This window comes from Alternaria dauci, chromosome 3 (genome assembly GCF_042100115.1).
Source record: "Alternaria dauci strain A2016 chromosome 3, whole genome shotgun sequence".
Taxonomy (NCBI): Eukaryota; Fungi; Ascomycota; class Dothideomycetes; order Pleosporales; family Pleosporaceae; genus Alternaria; species Alternaria dauci.
Window position 1 is genome coordinate 1206694 of NC_091274.1, and position 26514 is coordinate 1233207.

The 26514-nt window shown below is 53.7% G+C and overlaps 12 protein-coding genes across 12 annotated transcripts; 5 read left to right on the top strand and 7 right to left on the bottom strand.

Moving 5' to 3' along the window:
* Window positions 1-40: 40 nt before the first annotated feature.
* Window positions 41-871, bottom strand: ACET3X_004050 (uncharacterized protein; the record flags this gene model as incomplete). Its single annotated transcript, XM_069450212.1, has 1 exon — window positions 41-871. The coding sequence occupies one exon, from the start codon at window positions 869-871 to the stop codon at window positions 41-43; it is 831 nt and encodes a 276-aa protein (XP_069308028.1).
* Window positions 872-1237: 366 nt separating this feature from the next.
* On the top strand, window positions 1238-1867 carry ACET3X_004051 (40S ribosomal protein uS12; the record flags this gene model as incomplete). The annotated part of the gene is made up of 3 exons (XM_069450213.1): window positions 1238-1247; window positions 1359-1607; window positions 1689-1867. 3 exons carry the CDS (start codon window positions 1238-1240, stop codon window positions 1865-1867), a joined length of 438 nt encoding a protein of 145 aa, XP_069308029.1.
* A 476-nt stretch (window positions 1868-2343) lies between these two features.
* Window positions 2344-4132, bottom strand: ACET3X_004052 (uncharacterized protein; the record flags this gene model as incomplete). Its single annotated transcript, XM_069450214.1, has 2 exons — window positions 2344-3957; window positions 4010-4132. The coding sequence occupies 2 exons, from the start codon at window positions 4130-4132 to the stop codon at window positions 2344-2346; spliced, it is 1737 nt and encodes a 578-aa protein (XP_069308030.1).
* Window positions 4133-4486: 354 nt separating this feature from the next.
* On the top strand, window positions 4487-6108 carry ACET3X_004053 (mitochondrial 54S ribosomal uL24m domain-containing protein; the record flags this gene model as incomplete). The annotated part of the gene is made up of 2 exons (XM_069450216.1): window positions 4487-5026; window positions 5077-6108. 2 exons carry the CDS (start codon window positions 4487-4489, stop codon window positions 6106-6108), a joined length of 1572 nt encoding a protein of 523 aa, XP_069308031.1.
* Window positions 6109-6316: 208 nt separating this feature from the next.
* On the bottom strand, window positions 6317-7234 carry ACET3X_004054 (uncharacterized protein; the record flags this gene model as incomplete). Its single annotated transcript, XM_069450217.1, has 1 exon — window positions 6317-7234. One exon carries the CDS (start codon window positions 7232-7234, stop codon window positions 6317-6319), a length of 918 nt encoding a protein of 305 aa, XP_069308032.1.
* A 2318-nt stretch (window positions 7235-9552) lies between these two features.
* On the bottom strand, window positions 9553-11239 carry ACET3X_004055 (uncharacterized protein; the record flags this gene model as incomplete). Its single annotated transcript, XM_069450218.1, has 6 exons — window positions 9553-9653; window positions 9706-9876; window positions 9929-10399; window positions 10610-10838; window positions 10891-11179; window positions 11226-11239. 6 exons carry the CDS (start codon window positions 11237-11239, stop codon window positions 9553-9555), a joined length of 1275 nt encoding a protein of 424 aa, XP_069308033.1.
* Window positions 11240-11903: 664 nt separating this feature from the next.
* On the bottom strand, window positions 11904-13824 carry ACET3X_004056 (uncharacterized protein; the record flags this gene model as incomplete). The annotated part of the gene is made up of 4 exons (XM_069450219.1): window positions 11904-12278; window positions 12329-13389; window positions 13538-13606; window positions 13785-13824. The coding sequence occupies 4 exons, from the start codon at window positions 13822-13824 to the stop codon at window positions 11904-11906; spliced, it is 1545 nt and encodes a 514-aa protein (XP_069308034.1).
* A 204-nt stretch (window positions 13825-14028) lies between these two features.
* On the top strand, window positions 14029-15607 carry ACET3X_004057 (uncharacterized protein; the record flags this gene model as incomplete). Its single annotated transcript, XM_069450220.1, has 3 exons — window positions 14029-14123; window positions 14186-15481; window positions 15535-15607. 3 exons carry the CDS (start codon window positions 14029-14031, stop codon window positions 15605-15607), a joined length of 1464 nt encoding a protein of 487 aa, XP_069308035.1.
* An 882-nt stretch (window positions 15608-16489) lies between these two features.
* On the top strand, window positions 16490-18689 carry ACET3X_004058 (uncharacterized protein; the record flags this gene model as incomplete). The annotated part of the gene is made up of 3 exons (XM_069450221.1): window positions 16490-16577; window positions 16824-17394; window positions 17447-18689. The coding sequence occupies 3 exons, from the start codon at window positions 16490-16492 to the stop codon at window positions 18687-18689; spliced, it is 1902 nt and encodes a 633-aa protein (XP_069308036.1).
* Window positions 18690-19299: 610 nt separating this feature from the next.
* Window positions 19300-20095, top strand: ACET3X_004059 (uncharacterized protein; the record flags this gene model as incomplete). Its single annotated transcript, XM_069450222.1, has 2 exons — window positions 19300-19414; window positions 19473-20095. 2 exons carry the CDS (start codon window positions 19300-19302, stop codon window positions 20093-20095), a joined length of 738 nt encoding a protein of 245 aa, XP_069308037.1.
* A 398-nt stretch (window positions 20096-20493) lies between these two features.
* ACET3X_004060 (uncharacterized protein) lies at window positions 20494-21565 on the bottom strand (the record flags this gene model as incomplete). The annotated part of the gene is made up of 2 exons (XM_069450223.1): window positions 20494-21029; window positions 21112-21565. The coding sequence occupies 2 exons, from the start codon at window positions 21563-21565 to the stop codon at window positions 20494-20496; spliced, it is 990 nt and encodes a 329-aa protein (XP_069308038.1).
* A 735-nt stretch (window positions 21566-22300) lies between these two features.
* ACET3X_004061 (uncharacterized protein) lies at window positions 22301-25363 on the bottom strand. The gene is made up of 2 exons (XM_069450224.1): window positions 24769-25363; window positions 22301-24722 (listed from the first exon to the last, which is right to left on the bottom strand). The coding sequence occupies exons 1-2, from the start codon at window positions 24981-24983 to the stop codon at window positions 22865-22867; spliced, it is 2073 nt and encodes a 690-aa protein (XP_069308039.1). The 5' UTR covers window positions 24984-25363; the 3' UTR covers window positions 22301-22864.
* Window positions 25364-26514: the final 1151 nt, after the last annotated feature.

The following is a 26514-nucleotide window of genomic DNA, read 5'->3' on the forward strand; positions in this document are numbered from 1 at the left end:
GATGATTCTGCGCAGTTGTTGCATGTAGTTGCTCGCCATCTCAGGTTACGCTCGGTGCTGTCGTGACGCTTGCAGTGTCCACGCTGTCTTCGCTCCCATGTCCCCAGATCTCTTTGCTCTCGCTCTCAACCCCCCTCATGGCTTTTGCAACTTCCTCCAATCTTACAACGACCTCTTGCACACCCTTGTTTACCTTTTCAAAGTATCGGTCATTCTCCTCTCTCCGCTTCCGACTCAACTCAATATCGTTTTCTGTCTCCTCTTCAAGCTTGATTCGATCGAACAGCTTCTCGCCCTTTCCAGACCCTGCTCCGTCATGAGGGTGTGCAAGGCTCTGTGGTTGCAAATCGTTCGCTTTGCTGTCCTGCGACTTCTTCTGCTGTTCGGGTGTCTGTTCATGCTCTTCTGAGCGTGCCCATGCTCTCGCAAGTTCTATCTGCGCCTTTCGCAGCTCATCAAGGGCTCGAGAATGTTCAGAACCGAAGACCGTCATACCTGGGCCTTTTATGGCGCTCAGCTCCACCTCCTCCAGTGTGTTCTGCATCTCCGCCCATATTGCTTCGGCGCGTGACGACGCTTCGGCATCTGCTGCTTGGCTGTGTTGTCTCTGTCGCCGTTGGAACGGCGCCGAAGGGTTTGTGGAAGTAAGACTGAGGTGGTCGCCATCGTTGGTTGTCGTAGGGGGAAGAGGCCGTTGCGAATCCGGGGAAAGCAGTGAGCGTTGGCGGACCAGGGGTGTCTTTGTAGGGGATCGGATCTCGTGTAACGAAGTGTTGGATGCATTGTGCGACGGCGGCCCGACGAAGAGGGCAGGAGCAGGTAGACGATTAGTCTGCGTCCTGGTGACTTTCTTGTCGTGTTTGGAAGCCATAGCGACGCGCGAGCTGGGCGCGTAACGTGGAGTACTGGTTGTGGTAACGTGGACCCTGGTGTGAGACTTGGGACGGGCACCCAATTGAATCTCTGCAGAAGCTGCAACTGCCGACAAGCTTAGCCTGTGACTCGTTTCGTATTGGCAGTCGATATTGTCCCCGTCTCCCCCAGATGGCATGACGATGGGCGATGGGCCCGATAAGATAAGATGGCGTGGTCGCGCTAGCCGCTTATGGGCCAGCGCCGCTAAGCTGTGGGGCTTGGCTCTGGCGCACACTCGATTCCAGCCGCTCTCGAAAATACTTCGACGTCCTGCGATACTAACCACTCTCTCCCCAGCACACCCGTCGTCAATACCGCAACCATGGGTAAAGGTACGCAACCACTCTCTCCAGCAGCCTCCGATCGATGAGAAATGCACGATTCCGCGTCGTCGCCATCTTGGACACAGTCGTATATTGTGTAGTTGCTCACGATACCTTCAGGAAAGCCAAGAGGTCTCAACGCCGCCCGCAAGCTCCGCAACCATCGCCGCGAGGGACGATGGGCGGACCTCCACTACAAGAAGCGTCTTCTCGGAACCGCCTTCAAGTCCTCCCCCTTCGGTGGATCTTCTCATGCTAAGGGCATAGTTCTCGAGAAGGTCGGTGTTGAGGCCAAGCAGCCCAACTCCGCTATCCGAAAGTGTGTCCGTGTGCAATTGATCAAGAACGGAAAGAAGGTCACCGCTTTCGGTATGTCACCATCTGGAGATTGAAGAGGGCTCCGAGACGGGCCTGTGGCAAGCATGAGAGCACGGGCTAATGATCTGGCAGTTCCCAACGACGGTTGCTTGAACTTTGTCGACGAGAACGACGAGGTCCTCCTTGCTGGTTTCGGTCGTAAGGGCAAGGCCAAGGGTGATATTCCCGGTGTGCGTTTCAAGGTCGTCAAGGTTTCCGGTGTCGGTCTGTCCGCACTGTGGAAGGAGAAGAAGGAGAAGCCCAGGTCATAGAGGACTCGTCTGCAAGGAGTCAAGGAAGGAAACGAACGTGGACCACAAGCCCGCCATGAACGAATGATGGAATCCGCGGATCACTATGGGAGGTTACCGGAGTCTTTACATTGGGATATCTGTGCTTCTGCTCGGCATATGAAAAGTCATGATATGCTGGAGAGTTAGATAGAGAATCTGACTCGTTCAAGCGCCCACTCCGTTTGTACATGTCTATGGAGTGATGTTCGGTGCGTCGCCACATTGCTCAGTCATGGATTTGAACAACCATGTCCTATAAAATGTGCACTTTGGAGGCTTTGAAGACTAGTAGTACATGTCATTTATCGAGAAAGACGTGGTATTCAACACTGAGCATTTCGTCCAAGGTCAACAAACTTCGACTTGATCGAACATAGGAAAAAGCCGCCGCCGGGTATCTTAAACAAAACGCCAACCATATATGCAACCTCAACGGCCTGAGGACAAAGTTTATCCTACTTTGTAAACATGGCATTGAATGTATCCTCCAATCCTGTTTCCTTGGGGGTCCCATAGTAATCGTACTTCAGCTTTGGGCTAGCGAAGAGCTCCGCGTCCCTCTTGACATTCTTTGGTACACCCAGGCCATCGAGACCCGATACTTCTCCCACGCCTCGTTGTGCCTTTTGTTCCTTTTTGAAGAAACTCGGGGCGTTTTCTTTGAGAGGAGGAGCCCAGACACTGGGTTTCCAGGGGTTTGGTTTCTGGCTCGCAGAAAGGGAAGTTGGTGGCGGGGCAGGGACCCGGTGACGGAAGGGGTTCGGGTCTGGCTTGGAGAATATGGAATGGGGTTCGTTGAACCGAGGAGGTGCTGGAGGTGGTGGGGTAGTAGTCTTGGAAAATTGGTTGGATATGATCTCCGGAGCTTGGGTAGAGAAACGACCTCTGGGCTTGGTTGGTGTCCAGTCCATGTCGTCGGCACCCAAGAATGCCGACCGCTGAGCGAAGGGTGTGGTGACGTCGGTAGCGTGTGTAGTGTAAGAAGCTTCTGAGATGGTTGGTGACGGAGGGAGAGGAGAGGAATCTCTGCCCTGTTCAAACCCAGTTGTGAAAGCTTGCGCCATACTATCAAAGAGGTCTGCCTGGGGATGAGCCGGATGGTAAGAGCCTCTCCTAACCTTCTTTGCGCTACCAGGCACCTCGGGGACAGGTTCGCGAGTCGCTTTTGGGAAGGAGGGCGCAGCGCCGTATACGATGCGGACAGCCTTCCATGCCATGAGGGACGAAAAGGCTAGTATGCCGAGCATGCCCATGTGAGTGTATCGGAAGTGGACGAGCGTCTCGTTATTGATCTCAGTGCCTTGCCAGTAATAGAGGCTTAGGAAGCGGAGGACAACCGCACTTGCACGGATCACCCACAAGGACATGAGGCCACGCATTCGTCCTGTGAGGCTATTCATCTTGACTTTCAACTTGGGATTCCACCAGACTGTGAGCGCATCGGCAATAATTGCATACTTCAACCACTTGAGTACTACAGGTGACAGTACACAGACTTCGTCGATCCAGCAATTCGATTTCGCCTGAGTCCAACAAGTATCCCAGCTGAATACCTGGTACACCCGTATGTCTTGGTCGGGACCCATGATCAACCCAGCACTATGCCAAACCACGCCTGTTGCCGTGCTCAAAATATAAGTCCACTTGGCCAACGAAATGAGCCTCAGCGTCCATGCTTGCCGGTGGGTGTGTACGGTCGTGCGCTTCTGCTTGGCCGCTTCCATTATGCGCGCCAGATTGTCTGCTCTAGCAACGTGATTCGCATTTCTGATCTGGTGTTGGACTCGAGGCAGACAGTCGCTGCAGACTTGTGGATATCGGGTCTCGAGCTCATCCTTATAGTCGTCATACGCGGCTAGATACTGGTCGTATGCCGGGTCGTCCTCTTCAGGGAGGTACTCGCCGAGGAGTTTGGCGTAGAGGGTCTGGTTGCGCTGACATGTGTCGCAGAAGATGTCATCCCCCACTGCGGACATGGCGGGTGTTGGTGAGCGCGACCGCAGGTGTTGAAACGAGGCTTGAGGCGCGGATGCGATTTCTTCAATGGGTGGATCTGTAATGTTTCCGCGCTATAATCAAGTCAGTTGGGAAGAGTTAAAAGGACATGCAGCGAGCATGTACCTCGTCGAAGTGATTCACTGCGTCGCATTGCGGACAATGAAATGTCTTGGGCATGTGTAGGAACGTGTCGCGTGACTGGTTGTTGCAGTAGTGGCAGCGTAGCCTGCGCCGTATCAGCGCCATGGTGAAAGGGACGCCTGGAGTATGTATGTGGTGAAGGCAATGGTCAGTGTTGATGCAACCATGTCATGGGCAACGACGTGTTTCGGCAGAATGTCGAGGCAGCCACACCGCCCCAAGCGCCGGCGCGGAAATTTGGTTCACCATATCGAATGCACTGTTCACCACGCTTGCAGCGACGATTGCCGACAACGCATCGCGGCGGACAAGATAGCGGCCCAGGAATCTGCGACACCCTCGCTCGAATCAGACGTGCCGGCTACATCCACCACTGCATCCCTCGTCGTCTGCCATTCGATGGCTCGGTAGTCCGCAAGCCCTTCCACATCCATCTCCATCGCCGCCGCCCCGCCCACCATGAGCCAGCTGGTCGTCAGGCCAGGACGCAATGCCGCCCGCCAGGCCAAAAGGCTGAAAGAGATCCGGAAGGTCAAGAATGCAATCCAGTGGCACGAGCGGGAACGCAAGAAGCGACAGGAGCTCAAGCAGGAACGATGGGACTCCAAGCAAGCCGTCCTCGCGCGTATCATGTGGGAGAACGAGCACGTAAAGGGCGTCAGGAAACAGGCTTTGGCCAATGCGAAGGAGGACTGGAAGCTTGGTCCCTTGAGGCCAAATCGCGCCATCGGCCCCGATGCTGAGAAATATGGTGCCCTCAAGGCTGCCCAGATCCAGAAGCCTGAGATACCCGTCAAGACTCAGAAAACCCGGAATGCTGTCAGGGAGAAGAAGGGCTTAGAACTGGAGTACCCGCTAGTCGTCGACGACAAGAAATACTTTCCAATTGTAAAGGATGATCGTGTCGTGATATTGAAGGGAAAAGATGCGGGCAAGATTGGTACTGTGCAGGAGCTCGTTCCGAGAACACACGAGGTGGTCGTCAAGGACATGAACATGGTATTCCCGACCTTGCTTCACTACAGTTGTGCATCGTTGACATTTCACAGCAATATTTCGACACCGCAGTGTTCAACGCCGCTGCCGAAGGCATGGGGCCTAAGATAGAGAATGCTCTGCCTATGCCTCTTGATCACGTACGCCTAGTGGTGCCCGCTGAGATACAGAAAGGAGGCAAAAAGTGCTTCGAGGATGTCGTGGTCGAGAAGATCTTCATGGAACGACACACGACCGGCATTGACCCCTATACGGGCACCGACTACGGCGACAGCGAAATCCCAGAAGCACATCAATACGACCCTCGGACTGGTCTCCCCATATTTCACCGCTACATTGCGGGCACACGGCAACGAATTGAATGGCCCTGGGAACGCGAAGAAGATATCAAAGATATCAAAGATACCCGTATCACTGAAGAGCCGGAGACGGACAAGCAGACATGGCTGCGAAAAACCATAGCCAACATACGCCAGCCGCTCACCAGCTTGAATCGCTGGCGAAGCAAGAACATTGAGGACCGAGCTCAACAGGACGCATCGAAGGACCTGGCAACCGGTAACATTGAAGAGAAGTTCGCCGAGATCCAAAGGATGGAGCAGGAGAGATTCAAGGCCGCGACCCCAAGAAGTGTGGATCCCAACTATCCTGGAGCCTATGACTTTGATACAACGCGCAATGTCGTTGAGGGATCAGAGTCCATGGCTTATACGCTCGTTGCACCACCTTTCCCCGGCACACTTGGTGAAGAACTCCGCAGCGATATCCACGAATTCTCCATCAAATCGAGGAAGGAGAGAGGCCCTGATGCACCGCGCCCTGTCAAGATTGCAAGACACTCTGAACAGGGTGTGCTTGCGCGGGAGACTGCAAAGCAACAGCAGAGAGCTGCGGATGCAATGAAGACACCTATGCAATTGAGGTGGGAGCTCGAGTACCAGAAGAAGGTGCAGAGCCAGAAGGAGAAGCCACTCGTGGACCAGGAAAGCTTGCTGGCGGCGTTGGGTCAGCACATGCAGAAGAGCACTACAAAACCGTACCTGGGAAAGAAGCAGATTCCCAGTCAAACAGCCGATCTCGATTAGAGTCATCAAGGGGCCTTATGACACCGCATCACGCATTGTGTGATGAGAATTGTAGCATACATTTTGTATATATAGCAAGGATCGAAGCCGGAGACTCAGTCAGGCTCTCTGTAGCATGTGGGGTATCTTCGCGCTGTAAATGTACGCCAAACGCCTAAATCATGCATATCACGACTCCCATGACCTTCCCATGCATATGAGCTCATACTCAGACAAGAATCCCCCAGTATTCCGCTCGCCCTCCTGCGCCCTCCAACTCCTCCCACTGTACCAGGAAGCGATCCACAATCCTTAGCAATAGCTTCCCACTCAGACTCAATGTCTTTACACGTGCGAAGCTCTCTACATACACGGTCTTGCACTTGTCCCTGCTGTTCGCACCCTTGATGTTGAAGTAACGCAGTACAAGGCTCGCGAAGATCAAGATCACAGCCGTAGCTGGGCCGTTTGTGATGATGAGATCTGGGAGGTCTGCGGCTGCGGTTTCGTATGGCGTCGTGGGAGCCTGGCCAACTAATAGCGGTGGTGCATGGAGGAGAGGCGTGAAGGATGCCAGGAGAGTGTAAAGTGATGTTAGAGGTGTTGTGAGGAGTGGCTGGTGTATCTTGCGCGCACGAGGCACGATGGCGATATCATAGTGGTCTGGTCCGGTGCACGCTGGCTTGTCGTCCTTCTTTTCCCTCCTCTTCTTCTCTCCCGCCACATGCATCATGCTGTCTGCATCTGTCATCTCAGCTACCGGTGTTCTTCCTGTGCCGTCCTGGTGTGCTTCATTTTTCTCCATGTCTTGCTTTCGTAGTCGTTCTTTTTCCTTGTCTTCAAGTCCTCGCTCAAACTCCACCGCACGTTGTGCCGAGAATGCGTCTCCGCTGCTGACTACGTATGTTCTGTGCGTGTACTTGCGTGTGTCTAGATCTCGAAGTAGGTAGAACATCTCGTGTGTATGTCCTCCCGATCCTAGCACGATAAGAACGCGTGTTGCAAGCGGACGCTGACGTAGCCGTGTTGATTTTGAGCGCGCATTTGGAAGGATAGCGAGTAGACGCAGTGTTGCAGCGACAAACAGAGTAATCAGAGTCGCGATCGCGAAGGAGAGCGTATAGAGGGAAGCCGGCGGGGGCGCCATGGTGGGGTTCTTGCGACAGAACGCGGATGAGGCCAATTCGTGGTAGGGACTTTACGTACGAGGCCGTAATCAGGGATGCCGAATGCTGTAACTCAGGCTGAGCGCAAAAGCATCGTTGTTGTGGTCGTAAACTTCACAGAGTGAGGGTACGTGTCGTGGTAATCGGCCAACCGTGTGGATCTCGGGGAGCACACGAAATCACATGCTTTGAACTTGGCGCAAAGGCAAGTCTACCAGCACCATTCACGTCTCGTCTCTTGCATTTTCGTCACGTGCGTGGAAAACAGATTTATCTGAGTTTCGTATCTGAGAAATGCATGATTCTGTAGGCATATTTACGACCATATTCGACTAAGTTAGGTATGCTCCATTTTACCTTGTCATGTATCCACATTAGGTACCTCTCAAGGTATGCGTTCAAAGCTCACTGAAGAAGCAGGAACTTCAATCCAAGAGACATTTCGCAGACTCCTGCTTTGAAACATCCCTCGGGGCTTGTCCGGCAACATGTACCAAGCTGTGTCGTAGTTTTGAATATCGCTGTCCTTGCCTTTCAGAAAAGCAGGCAAGGCAGGACGTGAGCATTCTCGAAACGCACGCCATAGCCCAATTGCAAGTATGTCCTGCTAAGAGAGTAATTCAGATTGATTGATTAAGCAAATGATTTACGCCAGAGAGAAGAGCATATATACACGAATAGTGGTCCCAAGCCAATTTGGATGACGAGATACGTACCTCGAGAGCCCAGCCCCAAGTGCGTGGTGTGCCTCGGCGAGGCGTGGTAAGAGCATCGTTTGGAAAGAAGCCAGATGCACACATATCAACCCATATCAAGATCATTTAGGGAAAGCAGACTGTTCCAAATACTCGTCCTCAACGCCCATTTCCGCCCACAAAAGCTTCCTCCCAAACTGGCCAATACACATATCCCCCTACCCCGTCCATCTGCCAAATCAGACTAGGATTCTGCCTCATGACGCTCTCATATCTCATCTTCAAGCCCAACAGTTCCTCGCTCAGGTCCCTTATCTCATTTATCACTAACCTCAATCCTTTGCCTTCGATAGTTGCCGGTGATATCTCGCTTTTCATGTCTGAAAGCGGGCCGACAAGACGCGTGAGTGTGGGAGGCAAGTTGTAGCGAAAAGAAGCTTCTACCCATACAGTGACGGCAAGACGAGAAGCTAGGAAATCGCCAAGTGCGGGTAGACAGGAGAGCATACCCGTCGAAGAGGTTGTGGTGTGGTAGGATGACGAAGCCAGAGCCCGACTTAGGTGGATGGGCCAGCAGAGAGCTGCGTAGCGTAGAAATGGAAGGTGGGTGTCGAAGGGTATGGTGCGGATGCTGTTCGTCGGAGAGCTGTTGTGTTGGGTCGGTGTGGCATGCGCAGTGTGAGTATTGGTATCTCCGTCTGATGAAGACAGAGACTTGTATCCGCTGTCGCACGATGCGCTTGTTCTTTGACTCGCGCCACTACTAGAAGGTATAGTGAGTGGCATGACAGGACTTTGAGGCTGCAAAGCAGCAAGAGGGCGTTTTGGTACATTGTGAGTGAGGTAAGCTAGACACCGCGCCGCAAGGTGGGCATGAACGCTGCTCTCATCGTAAAGACTAAACTCCGAGCTTTGAGATACTGGACTGTGGAGGTAGTCTCGTATGGATCCGTGGGCAAAAGCGATGTCGTCGTTGACAACGCGGAGGAGGCCGAATGTGAGTTCCGGTAAGGCTTCTACAATGTCTTTCGTATACGAACTCTCCGACACGTTGGAGTTGCATAAAATGAGAACGGTATACAGTGCCTCTGAGTACATGCGGTTGATTGCGCAAGACAGCCACCGAAATGTGTCAGTGATCACACGTTTTTCGATCAGCGGATGGCGTGCTAATGCATCAAACATGATGCAAAAGAGAGATTCCAGACCCTGCAGCGAATGCAGGCCTTGCAAAACAGCAAACCGCTCTTCCGGTGACAGCAGCGGCGATTGGAGGAACTTCAGTACCATGTCGGCCCATAGAAAGTTACCATCTGCTGTCTTCGTGACTTCCGAAATAAGTGATCGATCCATAGAAATCCCAAAGAAACCTTGGTCTGCTAGGCGGTTCAATTTTGGTGCCACGAAACGGTCGATGGCAACTGCGTTGTGCTTGCTAGTAATTGGGAGAATATGCGGAGCACCTGAAGCCCATTTCTGGTACTCGAGAGGTATTTTCAAGTTCGGCCTGCTGAATATAATGACCCTTGCGTCGGAACCGCGGCAAAGTCTTGCTAGCGAAGCGAGGAGCCCTTCAGTGTCGCTACACTCATCGACGCCATCGATCACAATAAAAGTGGGATGTTGTCGAAGTAGAAGCAACAGAACGTCCATGACCTCATCAGCAGTGGCATGTTCTCGAAACGAAGTTTTGCGCAGTAGAAGGCTGACAGCATCCAGAGTGGAGTGATTGTGACGATGTGTGTGGAGCAACTGACGTGACAAAGTCCGTAGTGCATCTTCAGGCTGGTTGTTCTTGCGAAGGAGGTTACTGAAATGATAGTATGCGGTCGCTGGGGGCTCATCGCATAGATCAGGATCCTCTGCCTCACCTGCCAGATTGCACACAACCGATTGTGATATGACAGTCTTGCCAAAACCTGCTTTTGCTAACCATCTGTCAGACTTTCAAACATTCGACGTATGTGTACGTTGACCTACCCTGTACGAACAACACCCGATGCTGCCAGTTACTAGTCATAGCATCCTGATCGTTTGCCATGCTCTGATCAAAGCGCTGGTCTCTCCATTTGGTGTACGCTGGAGCGTGTAAGAACCACGCACAGAACTCCTGGTGGGGTCGATGGAAATCGTGAGTCGTTGTGCCAACCGAGGCTGAAGTTGACAGCCAGCTTTGCACCTTTTCAACTCTCCTCAGTCGCTTTGCAAGTCTTTGTCCCTCATGCTCTACCTGACCGTTGCGATTCACGTTATTCTGTCTGTGTAAGAAGCTGAGATAACTTATACGGTGCTGTGAGACATCCGCGTAGGATTGAAATTCGTTTTCAGTCTCTCTTTCTAGCCAGCCCCTGTGCTGTTTTATCCGGGTTTCAACGTGGGCGAAGCGCGAATCGAGTGGCCGCCATAGCGGCAACGGTGCTTGTCCGAACGCAAGAGACTGCACTTTAGTGCCTGTGTGTATAGTCAGTCAAATCGGATTTCCAATCTGCACGCCATGAAGGCGTCCTTGAATGTACGTTGTAAACTTCGGAGTCCAGTACAAAGCTCCTACGCGTAACAAATTCCATGATTTTACGCCGTACGGATCTCCCGAGCTACTGTCGCCGAACACAATGGTAGCTCAGACCACCTATGCGACTTCAAGTCGATGAAAAGACATACCTTGTGATCCTCGGCAAAAGATTTGGTACAGCTCTAAGAAGAGCTGCACAAGATCCGCATACACGTAAGATAAAAGTGTTGCTAAATGATAATCTTCGGCCTGACCATGAGTGTCGGAAACGTTGCGTTTGCAGATTTCGTAGAGCTGTTGGTAAGGAGGTATGATCTGTACGATAGCCTCAAGCATGTCGGCAATCTTCTCAAGGAGGACCACGTAGTCAGTGCTCATCTGCCTCGAGTGTGAGTTCAACAGATGCATCGAGAGTGTCGTTGATCCATACCTTGAATACCAAACGAACAGTTCCCCAGAAGTAACCCGCCCATGCTGGCTGTAGTCGGACGCATGTACCAAGAACATCGAAGTAAGGTGCACAAGTTTGGATGAACAATGTAAACTTTTGGCTAGAGACAACTATTCTTCGGTCTGCGGACCCGTTGCCGGCGGAAAGACGATGCAATTCATTCAGCAGAAGTGAGGCACTGACATCATGGTCAAAATGTTGACGGTGTTCCAGCAGTATAGTGTTGTGTGTTGCTTGTATTGCTTCGTCAAAGAGAGGATGGTCTAGGCTAGGTCATGGTCAGCTCTATCCAGGCTACCAGTGGATAGACTAACCTTGAATCCACCATGGCTATGTCGATATCTTGTGTCTGTGTCGACATTGTTTAGACGCAATCGGACTCGAGCGTAGACGTCTTCTCTGTAGCGAATGCATTGGCACAAGACGTTCAGGATCCACTGGAAACAATTCAAGGCGACGGTGACATTGTAAAGGCATGGACCCGACAGGGACAGCGGTGTGTCCGAGTAATAAACATTCCACGTGCTCATTCCGATGGGCCCTAAAACGAGAGCAATTAGTGACCCGCATGGAGCCACGGGAGAAGGAACGGGTGCCGTGGGGCTGAAAGGGTGCAGCAGATAAGCGGAATGTGTAAGAGCATGTTGGGCAAGGACGTGTAGCCACGAATGTCATGCCCCGGACACAAAGTAATGCGCGAACGTGGGGGAGCAAGCTAGGAACGTGGCCGAGACGACAGGCCCATGCGACAGGTCAAATGTGGAAGATCCGAGGTGCAGGGCCGGCGGGCGGGTAATTCCTTGTTCGTAATGAGTAAAAGAAACTCAAAAGGAACATTACTCAAGCGAGCCGTGGAACATGAACGAATAACATCTTGGGTATCTCCTCCTACGAGCTACATAGCCAACTGCTCGGCGCAACGGATCTATAGTACAAAAGGTATTAGAATGCGAGGTACTAAATCGAATGCCACTAGAATTGTGGCTACCTGATTACGCGGATGCGGGCATGCCGAGCCGAAGCGCAAGCAGCGCACGCACGTCGGTGACATACTGCAAGCCCTCCAGCAGTGGGATGAGGTGCAGCAGATCGTGGTCTGTTGGGTCGCTGATCCAGCCCTCGATGGGAATGGCATTGTCTGGGTGGAAAACGTAGCTCAGGGGGCTGTTGTCGAGAATCATGACCTTGCTGAGATCGGGCTCGACCTGAGCAAGGTCCTTGATGTAAGCCCCGTTACGAACAGTGCAGTGCTGCCGGTAGTATCTGCCAGCAAAGTACTTGCGCTCCACCTCGAGCCAGTCAATGACGGGATCTGCGTACTCCTGAACCGAGGCGGTGAATATGATCAGATTGTACCATTTACTGACCTGTTGCTCCGTTAGTGTGGCACGAGGCGCACGTAGCTGGGGTTGCATACCTTTTTCAAGAAATCGTCGCAATACGGCCGCTTGTGAACATAGTACAGAAGCGGCACTTGGGGACCAATGATCTGTCCATCGGCGCCAACCGAGGCCTGGAGCTTCACTTCTACCATGTGGCCGGTCTGGAAGCGGCCGCCATTGACTATGCTGTGAATCAGCGTCTCGTCAAGATCTATGATCAGCGTCTTCTGGTGTGGCCCAACGGCGGATACGCCTTTTGCAGAGTACGACGGCTGGCGGCGCGGCACCAAGGGACGCGGGGGTTGGGGTGCGCGTGGGAACTTGGTCAATTGTTTCGAGGCTGCGGAGGCCGGGCCAGTGGGAGATTTTAGGGAAGCGGCCGCCTCGGAGGGGATGGAGTCGGTTCGTGACGACTGGGCCTTTTTCGCAGCCTTGCGTTGCCTCAGAGCGTCCTCGTTGTGGTGCAGTGTGATGCGTATCGACCTCTTTGCTGGGGCGATTTCGTCTGCTCGTGCAGTCGCGCTCGATTTGGAGCGGGTATGGCGCGAGGGGCTGTCCATGTCGTCGTCGGCGCGTGTGGGAGATCGCTCGCTCTCGGAATCGGATGTCATGGCAGTCGAGGTTGATGCTATTGACAGTGAGCGTCTGGTGGGCTGCTTCATGACGGGCTGCGCGACACTGGAACTGCGACTCTTGCGCGCTCCCTTGTCGCTACCGTCTGGGGCAGCCGAGGCTCGCGATGCAGCATGCGCCGCCACTTTTTTCCGACGTGCACGCGTAAAAGTGCGCGAGATGTTGTAGACGGGCGCGAGAAAGGAAAAGCGGCCATTTTCCTCGTAGTAGAAGGCGGCCACCAGACACTGGCCCGTATACACAAAGGGCGTCAGCAGCACCCCGACCACGGCGGCAATGCCGTCGGTGATGCGCGCCGGATACAGCCATATCCTGCGCCGCTTGGTGTCTTCGTAGGGTCCCTTCTGGGCCTGCTGGAGGGTGTGTGTCTTCTCGTCGTACCCGGATGCGACCGCTTCCGTCTTGGAGGAGCCGGAGCCGTCGCTCCTGTCGGCGCCCATCTTGCGCGTCTCACTCTGTGCAGCTATTGCACTCGCATCGTCAGCTGGGCGTGATCTGGAGGGCCGGGGTTCGAGGATGGCGAAGGACTGTGGGGTAGCGTGATTGCTGGGGGGCAAGGGAGGGAGGGGAGCGCAGATGCTTATGTGTTGTTGTTGGCTGACGGCAACTACCTGCGTGATGGCGGGGCCGTTGCGAGGCGTGTACAGAGTGGTGGCCCAGTGGATGTGCTCTTGCAAGCACTGACAAAGACTAGCAACGAGCCGAGGCGTCCAATTCTAGGGAGAGGATGGCTATGCAGCTAAGCAGAGGTTGGGGGGTGGCATCATGGCCATGACGGAGCGCTCGCGCGACGGCGCCCAATCGGAACGCCGAAAGCTCAGTCTGGCTACGACTCATACACACTTTCCCATCACCAACGCTTCGACAAGCACTTGCACGCCCGCACTGCCCCCAACATCGCCAGTGCCTCGGTCGAGCAAGGAATCCCACCGACTGGCCCGAACTACACGCCTCAGACTTGCTCAGGGACCACAAAAATCACCAAAACCACTACCACGACCACGACCATAAACCCCACCACCCCCACATACCCTCGATAATCACCCGTTCGAAATCTTGCGACTCTGGCCTGCGCTTCCACAAGCACATAGGCATTCTCACCATGCAGGGCGCAACCATACAGGCGCCGGGGCTGTCGACGTACCTCAAGTCGCTGAAGAGCACTCCTGTCGATGCTTCGGTCGAGCATTTCATCTCGTGAGACGCCACTCTGCATTCCACGTGCCCCCCTCCAGCACGCACTAATCTCTCCGCTGCAGACTCCTCAAGCGACGGCAGATACGAAACTCGAGACCATGCGCCATTGCGACGACGGCTCTGCTGTTGCGCGTAGTCGGCGAGTTCAAGGGAAGGGATGCCGCAAAGCTCATTGAGCGCATAAAGCAGGTCGGCAGGCGGTTGACGTCGGCGCAACCGCGAGAGGTGGTGGTAGGGAACATCGTGCGACGTGTGCTGGGACTCGTTCGCGAGGTCGTCGACGAACACGCCGAGGGCCAAACACCAACAGGAAGCGAACGAGGCCATGCGACGCCGCAAGCGCCCGCGCAGCACGACTCCCTCCACCGGCCCGCCTTGAACTCGAGCATATCCACCTTCAGCCCTCTCAGACATGCCGTCGCCGAGCCCATGCACACAGCCGTCTTCACCGACAACGCCTCTGACGTTAGCGAACCCTCGAGACGGCCCCCACTCCTCACCTCACACACTTCGTATGCGCCCACCTCCTCCGCCCCCCTCGTCCACTCGCTCTTCGGACTCTTCTCCCAGCCAGCAGACACACCCTCGGCTACAAGCACGCCCACGGGCCAAGCATCGCCAACCAGCCGGAGCACCCTCACAGCACTCAACCTGGAGCGCCTCGAGGGCATCAACAGGAGCCAGAACCTCGACCTCAAGGGAGAGGTCATGGAGGGCATAAGAGAACTCCAGGACGAGCTGGAAACATCAGACAAGCAGATTGCCGAAGTTGCCCTCGAGCACATCCACGCCAACGAGATTATCCTCACCCACACGGCGTCGACCACAGTCCAGAAGTTTCTCCTCTTCGCCGCACGGAAGCGCAAGTTTACCGTCGTACACGCCGAGACATATCCCCATGATCACACTGCCACCCATGGCATCCTCCTTACCGGTAAAAAGCGAGAGGCGAACCCAGACGACGACGACGCCGACGACGACAAGTGGAAGCCGCTCACCGACGCTGGCATCCAGGTCTACGTCATCCCAGATTCACACGTCTTCGCCATAATGTCTCGCGTCAACAAGGTCATTCTGGCAACACACACCGTGCTGGCCAACGGCGGCCTGGTCGCCGCAGCTGGAGCACATATGATTGCAAAGGCTGCCAAGGAGCATCAGACGCCTGTTGTGGTGCTCAGCGGAGTGTACAAGCTCAGCCCAGTCTACCCGTTTGACATTGACGAGCTCATCGAACACGGTGACGCTGGAGGTGTAGTGCCCTACGACGATGGCGAGTTTGTCGACAAGGTCGATGTTGAGAACCCTCTGTATGACTACGTTCCTGCAGATCTTGTGGATCTCTACATTACCAACCTGTAAGTCACCCCTCGAACTTTTCAGAGCACCGAGTAAATCTGACCCTTGGAAGTGGTGGACATGCACCTTCATACCTCTACCGCATTGTAGCGGACCACTACCGCTCCGAGGATATCACTTTGTAATTTAGCCACGAGCCACGGCGTTATGATACCAAACAAGCCTACAGGGAACGGCAAAAAGTGTGGGCAGCAAACCATGTTCCACCACCTAGAGTAGCAGTACTCTTCTCTGCAGTCATACATTGCCCAAAACCAATGAATACAGCACAAATTTCCCATCCATGTAACTTGAAGCACGTATGCGGCCGCTCCTCCTGCACATACCCGTAACCCATACAGGGCCACGCCCGTCATTGGTCGCATAAAACTTTAGCAGTGTGCCCTTCGGCCATGGGCAATCAACGGCTTTCTGTCAGAATTACCGTGTTGGGTAGTTTTACCGTCTGCGAGGGTGGGCTGGCATGGCGGCAAGAGGCACTGTGGCGCTCTGAGTAAATAGCTGCGCCAACGCATCTAGTGTCCGTTGGTGCACCTGTTGCGCGCGGGGTGTTTTGTCTTTCCCAAGCTTTGGCCGTAGGCGCGTTCAAATATGACGCATGTACGGCACGGAACAAGGTTGGTTTGTAGAAGGTCGGTAGTAGTAGTAGTAGTAGTAGTTCTTTTTCGCGTTCTAAGTAGCTCTGTTTCTGGTAGCTAGGATACATGGAGGGGTCAGTACCTATTACTGCCCCTCCATGTTCGATAACGACGCACGCTTTGCCGTCTTCACTCGCACCGAAGCATTACGTGTACACACTCGTCCTGATAGCGCGTGTAGAATTAACGACATGCAATGAGTGCTGGCCGTCGGCCATTTTTGGAAGCTACTGGGAGTGATAATGTACGGCTTATCATAGTCTCGGGTCGGGTGTTGTGACATTACGTATGCGGAGAACGCGGGCGCACATCTTGTGGAGCTGAGTCAATCAAGTGTCGGCCTGAGGTCCTTGTCTTTCGACTGTCACAATGTCGTTCCTTGAGCTGGATGGTTTGCATGTGTTTGTTACGGGGGCCGCTGGCGGTATAGGGGGTGCCATCGTAGAAGAATTTCTAGGTATGTATTGAACTCTACACATTTGGGTGTACATTTGGATGTTGGAACGAAACACTACACCAAAAAAAAAAACGTCTCCGAGGTCTGTCTGGATAGGGCACCCAGGCTCACTTTCGTTGTTAAGCCATGCTGGGGTGGAAGCTATTCTCCGGCCTGCAATACCACCTTCAAATACCGAAATCGTACCAACGATACGATCATGCCAATAAAAGATCTTCATACTGCTTGGTTGCTAACACTCAGCAGCACAAGGCTGTAAAGTCACTGCGCACGACCTCCGCCCAAATCCTCTCGCTTCAACAAAACCAAATCTTCACTGCTTACAGGGCGATATCAGCTCTGAAGCTTCCATTCGGGAATCCATCTCCCAAGCCATCAGCCACTTCTCACAGCCCATAAGTATTCTTTGTGCCAATGCCGGCATCACGGATGAATCCTCTAGTTACCCTATCTGGGACATGCCCTGCGACCTCTGGGACCGCGTCTATGCTGTCAATGTTCGTGGTACTTTCCTAACCATCAAACACTTTCTCAAATCGGTCGAGGAATCACAGCTGGAAACCGCCAAGGACGTCAAAAACGTTAGTATTGTCGTGACGGGGTCCGAATGTGGAGTCTTTGGTCAGGCAGGACACGTCGAGTATGCGAGCGGAAAAGCGGGACTACAGTACGGTCTTGTAAAGACGGTGAAGAATGAGATAGTCAGGTTGAACAAGAGCGCGAGGATCAACGCTGTCGCGCCTGGGTGGGTGGATACAAAATTGATTGAAGGCAGATTGGATGACCCCAAGGAGAAGTGGAGGGAGGCTGAGGCTACGTGAGTCTGATGCTTGTATCCATTCTTGGAATAGGCGCATTGACTACTACAGTGTTCCGCTTAGAAAAATTGCCCAAGCGACTGACGTAGCGAGAGCAGCTGCTTTCCTAGCCAGCCATCGTGCTGCGGGTCACATCTCTGGGCAATGTATATCTGTCGACGGTGGTATGGAAGGTCGTATCGTGTGGTCGGAGGAGGAAGTTCGCAAATCGCAAGCAAGTACAGTGGAGCCCGATATGCCCTCTGTCAATACGACTGATGAAGCCGAGATATTCGGTACTGCCACCGAAGGCGTATCTCTAGCTAGCAGAAACACCTCAGCACTGGTTGTCTCAACAACGTCATCTCTCAGTGCCGCTCGGATCAGCCACGAACCGAAGATCAAGATACTGCTCTCAGTAGACTTTGACGCAGTATCAGGCTGGTTAGGCACTGGGGCTAACCCCAACAACAATCTCGCTGATTATAGTACGGGGTTTTTCAGTGGGCATGTCGGCGTCCCCAGGCTACTCAAACTCTTTGCGAAATACGACATCGCCAACAAAGTGACCTGGTTCGTGCCAATGCACAGCGCCGAGTCCTTCCCTGAAGAATTTGCCGCAATCAAGAGCAGCGGCGCAGAGATAGGATTACACGGCTACTGCCACGAAGGCGCTCCGCAGCTCACTGCAACCCAAGAACGCGAAGTCCTCGAACACTGCATAAGCCTGTACCAGGAGTTGGTGGGAAAACGTCCATTGGGCTACCGCGCGCCACTTTACCAGCTTCGCGAGAGTACCGTAGAGTTACTAGAAGAGTACTCTTTCCTCTACGACTCTTCACTCTCTCACCATGACAGCAAGCCATATTACCTCCCCAATCTACCACCAATCACACCGCCAAAGTATACCAAGGAAGCTTCCGCAAAAGACTGGATGAAGCCTCTGCCCAGACCCAGTGCCCCTACGGCCAAAACACTGGTTGAGATTCCGGCCAACTGGTACACGGAGGATATGACGCCCCTCCAATACCTCCCTAATGCACCCAACTCGCACGGCTATGTTGACGTGCGTGTTATGGAGAATATGTGGAAGGACAAGTTTGAATGGATTAGGAGCGAGATGCACGACAGTGTTGGGGAAAAAGACGTAGTGGTCTTTCCATTGGTCTTGCATCCTGATACTAGCGGCATGGCGCATGTCATTGGCATGATCGAGAGGATGATCAAGTGGTTGAAGACGTGGGAAGGGGATGTAGAGTTTTGTACCTATGAAGAAGCGGCTGGGGAGTGGAAGGAGAAGAATGCTGTAGGATAATGTCGAACGCGTGACCATGGATGCACATACGCCGTCAATCCCTGTGTTCCTTACTAGCTATCTCCTAGACCCTTACCATCTACCATCATATAACCTAACCACACTCCCATGCTCTTCCGCTGCTTTCTCTTCATGATTCATCTCTTCCTACCTCAGTACTTTTCTTCCGAGGTAGCCTTGAGAGGAACGAGAATGACTGTCGGTAGTCGTCGGCATTACCATGTAGGTTGCATGCCGGGACTTGAGGCTTTGTGTTGATTTCAACTCATCGCAATGCAACCGAATATGACCATTGCTTTGTGGCGGTGCCAGTCAAAGATGGCACGGCGCATGTGAAGCGTCTGGCACTGGGGCGCTGATCCCAGGGTCCAGGACCAGGACCAGGACCAGATGTCCCCCACAAACGTCGTCATCCGTTCCGCCGACCCAAACAATCAAACAAGCGGCTGCCTTGCCGCACGCGCGCAGGAAGCGACGGGAGAGCCACCTTTCCACAACTCCAAGCTCCAACAGTAGACAGCGCCGTTTCCGTTTCCTGTGCAACTCCAGGTTGTTCCTCCAGAGTCGGTGGCCTATTTGAGACAGCTTTGCGCAAGAGACGGAGGAGGACATGGAGAACCTCAAGAAAGCAGAAACAGTGGCAGCGCAACGACTGCGCAAAACGTTCAAATATCCTTCAGAATCCGACGACGAAGATGCAGTAGAAGCGGGCATGGACGAGCAAGGTAGCACTTTGCCCTCGACCAGCTATTCAGCCGGCACCCAGCTAACGCGACCAAACAGACCGCGCAGCCCTCCTCCACACCCTCAGCACACACGACACTTCCACAACACAGACATACACGCTCTTTCTCCTCGCGCTCCCTCTGCTCCCCACGCTCCTCTACATACCCCGCTTACTCGCCCTCTCCACCCTCCCAGCAAGTCTGGTCGCTGTCGCGAGTCTACTAGCCACGGCATATACCCTGTACTTCCTACCTTTACCACCTACACAAATGGAACCCATAGATGGCGTGGATGTCACACCTCCCACGCTCCAACAGCCATCGAGAGGGGCGGGGAAGGGCAAGAAACCCATTGGCGGATATGGAATCTACAACAAGACACCAGCTTGGGAGCAACCGACGGAGAAGAGCGTGAGGCGGCCTGTGCCCTTTCTCTCAGAGGACATGGCAGACAAGATAGGCGATTACATTGTGCCTACCAACCGAGCCGTGTGTGGATTCTTGGCGCTGTACGAGGTGTGGTTGGCACGCGAGTGGACTCAGGGCTTCATGATAGGAGGCGGCTTCTTGCCTGGCGTCATTTGTCTGATAATTCTGTGGGCGAGAACCGAGTTGCGGATCATTGATATGGATGCGCTGGAGAAGATTAACGCGGGTGCTGCGCAGGGCAAAGTGAAGTGAGGCCCAGGCGAACTGCTGACTTTGGAGCTCAACTATGAGATGGTCACGACTGAGATACCCATGCCAGAATGACAATGTACAACGACTTGTGTCTATGACGAAATAGCGATATCATTAGGTTCTATGTGTAGGTGAAATGGACCATGTCCCTGCTCAATATCATGTCGCGTCGATTGCACCTGTCCAAGGCTTCGTTGTACTGTGCTGTACCGTCAAACGCCAAAAAAAAACGCTAAACCAACGCCGCGCTCGCTCGAAAAACAGGATCCAGATTGCTCCTCCTTTTTTGCGCCAAGCATCAAGTAACACGTGGGCTACGCTCCTGGGACTTCAATATCCTCGACGACATCTATACATGTGACATGGTCGTGGAGGTTGAATGCCGATGGGAGAGGCTCCTAGCCTGACCGCTTCCAAAACTGGTAACCCTTCTTGCCGGGCTTCTCTCTTGTCTCGCCAGCGACCATGTTCGTATCTCTGATGCCGCCAGCTTCTGTGCCAGCAGGATTCATGTGGTACGCCTTCTCGTTGCCTCTCTTCTTGCCCTTCTTGACATCCCTCCTGGATGCACAGCAACAGCAGAGTCCCATCTGTACGAGCCAAGCGAATATGGCAAAAGCACTTGCTACCCACATGAAGGCGAACAAGGTGACGCCAATTTCCGCTTCAATGTTTAGCTCAGCCACCCCACCGATAGTGTTGCGGAAGATGATGAACATGACGGTTGCGATGACGGAGGCGACTGTTGCGAAGAGGGCGTTGAGGAAGGCGAGGATAGCAACGACGAGGGTGAGCCAGCGCGTGTAGATGGAAATGGGCATGACGAAGATGAGGACAAAGGACAAGACGGTTGCGGTGAGGAAGAGACCAAACATCCAGTTTGAGACGAGGTGAATTAGGTCGAGGATGTCGTTGATGTCGGCCGGAAGATTAACTGTAGGTATTGTTGTTAGTTGCTTGGTTTCCGAAATGCGGCGTGTGCAAGAATGGGGATGGAATCGTGGAAAGCAACATACTCGACGCTCCAGCAAGAAGCTCATTACGCAGAATCTCTACAGGATTAAACCAATACAGCGTTTCTGGCTTACTGCAGTGAGTCACGCCTTGGCCCGCATAGCCCTCACAGAATCCCCATAGCCCGACTTGGTAGAAGTCGTGCAAACCCAGTGTTTGCGCAATGGTGTTGATGAGGGCGAAATTCGGTACACTTGCAGGCACGATATGGCTCAAGTCGAGCCGGATAAAGTACCAATTCCTGATAACGGGCTTGTTGCGGACTCCTGCAATATTCACAAGGATGAGGAATATGAGGGTAATGAAGAGGAAGAAGGAGGTTGTGAGTGCCCATATCTTGCGTGTACGGGTTGCGCGCTTGATCTGCTCTTTGCTGAGCTCAGGTACCACGGTTGGCGACGATGTCTGTGTGACGGCGGTATCATCCGACTTGCGTCGACGCGAGAAGATGCCCATTCTAGGCGGTTCGGAGGTTTTTCAGGCGTTCAAGGAGAAGCAAGCGCTGCAGCGGAGAGTAGCGAGAGAAGCAAGTGGACAGGCAACGACGGGAAACTTGAGACAAACGATGAACGACGAATGGCCGAAACACTGCGTCGATGAATGCTCAGTCATTGGATCCGGGACAACGCAACCTCATACGCGCGTGTTGCAGCAGCGCTCGTGTATTTTTATGGAGCCTTGCTGAAGATCTCGAGCTATGACGTACAGGACCCCTAACAGCAAAACTAGACACCGCAAGAAGGCGCTGGCGACGCGGCGCATTATTGCCTACGACACACTTCGGCACTAAGCCACGCAGCTAAGACGTCCAATAGCAAATCATCAGTGTGGACGTTGGGCGCGACTGAAGCACCGGCGTCGGCGCACGTTTGGTACTCGCATGGTCTGGCCGGTACGCGTGTTCGAGAGGCTGGTCATGACGTCGCCCTGGCTACCGTTTACCATGAAGACTTTGGCATGGAGTTGGTGGCTTGTGGCTGTGTTTGGGGTACTTTGGTGTGGACAAACACGAGGAAAATGCATGAGTAAGATTTTCGCGGGTAAAACGGGGGGGGAGCGGAGTTCGTGATCTACGTGGATAATTTTGTCCCTGACCGGATGATGACGCTTGGCTTCGGCAGCAGACGTGTGCATTGATTTACATCGGGGCTCCCTGCTTGGCACGCCCTCTTTTTGACAGCAAACATAACCCTGCCATGCTGCGCAACACGTGCAAACAGGTACATACGGGTACAGTCATGTGCTTGTAACAATGTTTCTCCTTTCCATTCCTCTATGTGCTTACATGTTTCACAGTCACTCCAACGACTCCCATCAACAGTCACTTCCCTACACCAAGCCGCCATGGTCTCCAAACCTTCAAGCTGCCCTCTGCTTCAACTCCTCCGTCTCGCAGCAACGCCGAAGAATAAAAATTAGACATTGGAAAACGCCAGTGCATCGCTAACCCGCCCTAGAAAACGAGTAATCTGCCGGTCGATGGAGTCACAACCGCGATGGAGAAATATAGGAAAATAGTACATGACAAGCTGCCTGTACAGGTTGTTGCAGTGATGTGAAGATGGAGAGTAGCCAACGCGCGCGCTATGTCTATGCCACGATACCAAGGAAATCGTCAGAGCCGCTAAAAAGCAGTGTATGTAGAATTTGACATGATATGAGCTTTTGATGTTCGGTCGAGTAGGAGAGTAGAGCTCTGCCAGCGAGCCGATATGTCTGTCGTCAAAGATGGGTGCTGAAAAGGTTGCGACAGGTTTAGGCGCCCTCTACCATGTTCATCCTGGGTCTTAATTGTACCATGAAATCATCCTTGGTACCCATGACATCCCTTGGTATTCTGCTGACGCGGTTGGCTCCGCTGCGAACGGCAAACCTGCCGACCGCTGAGATACCAGAGTGATTTGATCGGATGGATCCAGCATCGGAGGCACCTGAGCCAGCAGGGTCGCGAATGCGGCCAGGTGGTGCAAAGTCAAGCGCAGTGAAGGTACCAGACTTGCGCATCAGGTAGGGACTGGGTAGCGCGGGAAGCTCGTCATATGAGCCAACGAGCGGTGTGTGCGGTCGCACGGCGGGACTGTAAGGCCTAGGAGTACCCAGTGGACTGTCTGGTCGTATGCCGTTTTGTCTCTCGCGGAACGAGACCGGCGGCGCAAAATCGGCGGCGTCGAAGACCATGGAGTTCTCGGTAAGCTTTCCGGGTGTTGGGAGAGAAGACAAGGCGGATGGTGGAGGCAGTGGCTTTTTCGCTGGCGCAGGTAGACGTCCACTCATTGAAGACATGCCGCGTGGCGGTGGGTACTGCGAGGAAGCCATGGAGCTGTTGGACATATGCGGGCCACGAGGACCGGTGGCAGTGTTGCTTCGGAAACGAGGGGGAGCACGAGGGGGAGGGGTCATGGCACGACGAGTGATGGGCTCGGCGAAAGGAGCATTGGGCTGGGCGACGACGAAGGCACCGGTACGCGAGTCAAATACCGTACCGTCTTGGTACTCTGAGCCATAGTCCTCAACGTAGTCGGTGTACTGGTGACCACCAGCGGGCTCAGGCTTAGAGTCGTCAAAGTACTCCTTGTAGAAGGATCGGATGCGGTTGGCACGCTCTTCGGGGTTCTCCTGGGGGTCATCGGAAGGCATAGGACGTAGGCTCATTGACAGACGGTTGGTGCTGTGACCAAAGTCATCTACACCAAGACCAACGTTTTGAGGACCAGTTGAGTAGCGGGGCTTGGGTGCAACGATCTTTGGCTGCTCGCTTTCTTTGGGTGATGGTGGCGTGATCTGGAAGCCATCGCCATAGCTCGAGGTGCTGATGATGCTATGCGTGTTTGTGTTCTCTAGTACAACAGCCTGAGACTGGACGCGTGGCAATGAGGGAATGTCGTTGGTAGTCTGGACGGGTGACTTGTTAACTTGCTTTTCTGTAACACCAGGCTCTGGAATAGAGATGGTGGGAACGTTTGTGGGCTTGAAGGCGGCATATTGGGTCTTGGGCTCGGCTGAAAGCGATTCAGCTGGAGGCGAGATGGGAGACGTCTCCTTTTCGAATCGTGGGTTTAGCGGGCTGAGAGGAATACCTGGCTCAGGGAACTTGCTGTCTGGTGACCGTGAGCCATCAGGGGACAGAGATTCGCCGCGGATGGGATGCGAAGTCGACATTCTCTGCGCGTTCTGAAGCAGACCGGCTTGAAGGCCTTCCTTCTTTGTTCCAGTGCTTGAAGTTGTGTACATGGATCCGGCGTCATTTCGGTAGGGACCGCGGCCTGCGCTACGGATGCTCTGGTCATCCTTCAGATAAGCTACGGGGCCGTAAGGATCGTGAGGATCATGCTGCGAGCGCGATAGCGAGTGGAATGACTCTCGAGAGCCGTGCAGGCCAACCGGCAGTATGTATGGGCTTCCGGTCTCGATTGATAGGCCTCGATCGTGACCTCCTGGAATTTCCTTCTCTGAAACGCTCATCTCGGGGCCTCCTTTCTTGCCAGACTTGGTGACACCCTCCATGCCCCAATCGTGCGACTTGTACTTGTCCTTTGAGTCTTCCTCAGCAAGCTTCCTCTTGTTCCTGCGATGTAAGAAGATCAGGACAACCATGACACCGACGACAGGTACACTAAGAACAATCAGCGCATTCACTGCAAGGGACTTGAACTACGTACATGACGGCAAGTGCAATGGCGATGGTGGGTACTTGGGTCGGCTTTGTGCATCCAGGATCACTGTCGTTGGTACATGTTGCGCTGGCCCGAGCTACAAGAACGCGGGTGGCCTTTTCGACCATGTGACCTGCTTGACTCGCACTGCTGGGAGAACCAACATGGTTCTCATTGCGCACGTGGTGGTGGTGCATATGTTGATGGTGCGAATGTGCCATGGCTCTAGGAGCGCGTTCGCATGCGAGGTCGTGATGGATAGAGCTAGTAATGAATCCGGGAGAAGCTCGTCGTTTGAATTGTCGATGTGACGCTGTGCAGTGTACGGCGGTGGGCGAAGCTCCAGGGTGTAAGTATTAACAACGTAAGATCGTGACTCAGTCGTGACTACTTGTCGAGAGAATAGTATATACGAAACTCGTCCCGAAGTAGTCGATGAGCGAGCGGACGGCGATGGCCAAGGGCGATAGCAACACAACAAAACAATCTTCGGTCCACAAAAAAAAGAATGACTGGGGTAAGATATGATCGAGCGGCGAAGGTTGCTGATGATGGATGCTAAAAGAGCGACAGGCCCACGAAGAGGTGAGTTGAAGGAAAGAAGGCGGACGGGCGCGAAAGGTAGATGAGGCGCCGCACAGGAGCCTGATCTCCGGCTCTGGCTGACAGGCCCTCTGATTGGGCAGCTGGCTCAAGCCTTGCACGGGTCAAGTCAAGCCTGTTGCGCCGAGCAGAAAGTGAAGGGCCCGCGTTTGTCCTTGGGCCCAGCCACATGTTTGAGCTTGATCTGGGCCGTTGATTGCACTCCACGCACACCCTCATCATCAACCAGCTCCGCCTAGACGTCTTCACTGCTATCGCCAGTCTCTTCGCGCAATCGATAGAGCTATCGTCGTATCTTCCCAGCTGCACATCCACCCGTCGCGCTGCACCCGAAGCCCCCTACTGGCCTGCAGCTTCAGGAGGCAATTAAGCTGCACCGTTTATTTTGGACCGCGCCCCATGCGCACTCGCTAGCTCGATATGGGTCGACTACTGCAGGAACCCTTTCGTTGGCTTCCATCATTCGTCAATTCATCTCCAACCGAAGATTGTCGACCAGGGCTTCTGTTGGACCATATGGCACCATCGGAAGCGCCCTGGCGCCCCTGAACCGTGAACTGTGAACGCCTGTCTCTCCATGTTCACACGTTGTGCTCTATTCCTACATGTACAACACATCAACTACCGAGGAATCTCTCTCTTTGCATAGCCACTCTCGTCCTGTGGTCGCCCAAGACCCGCAGAAAACTAGCCCTCCTCCCCCCCCCTTTCCCACGCAGTGGAGCTCAAACCGGTCTAGAACAAACCCGCTCCACGCTCTCTTCATTTCCCGATCCCGCTGCGGCCGAGCGGTGGTTGTGCACGACCTGCGCCGGCCTTGTGTTCTGCATGCGGCATACCTCCGAGTCAGCTTCCGCTTGACAACCGTCATTTATCGACATTGTGCTATCCATGTGTCAGATTTGTTCTGCTCCCCTTTTAGCATGTGAAACTCTTCAGAGGCCTATGAAACTCATAAGCATCGACTGTGCAACGTTCAGTTACAATCAAGCGTCCCTTTTTCCCACGTCGCTCGGCTGCGTACACGATACGACAACTGTTGGGGTTGGTGCGGGCACGCGAAGGAACTGTCAAATGTCCCTCACCGCCACTGGGATCGCCCTGCGATGTCCCTTCATCACCAAGGAAATTACCTGTCTTTTGCCATTG

What these genes read in the sequence shown, in the direction of transcription:
- ACET3X_004061 (XM_069450224.1), bottom strand. Translation starts at nt 24,983, where the DNA reads ATGGCACATTCGCACCATCAACATATGCACCACCACCACGTGCGCAAT. An exon ending in GCCATTGCACTTGCCGTCAT is followed by an intron (nt 24,723 to 24,768) that starts GTACGTAGTTCA and finishes GATTGTTCTTAG; the next exon opens with TGTACCTGTCGTCGGTGTCA.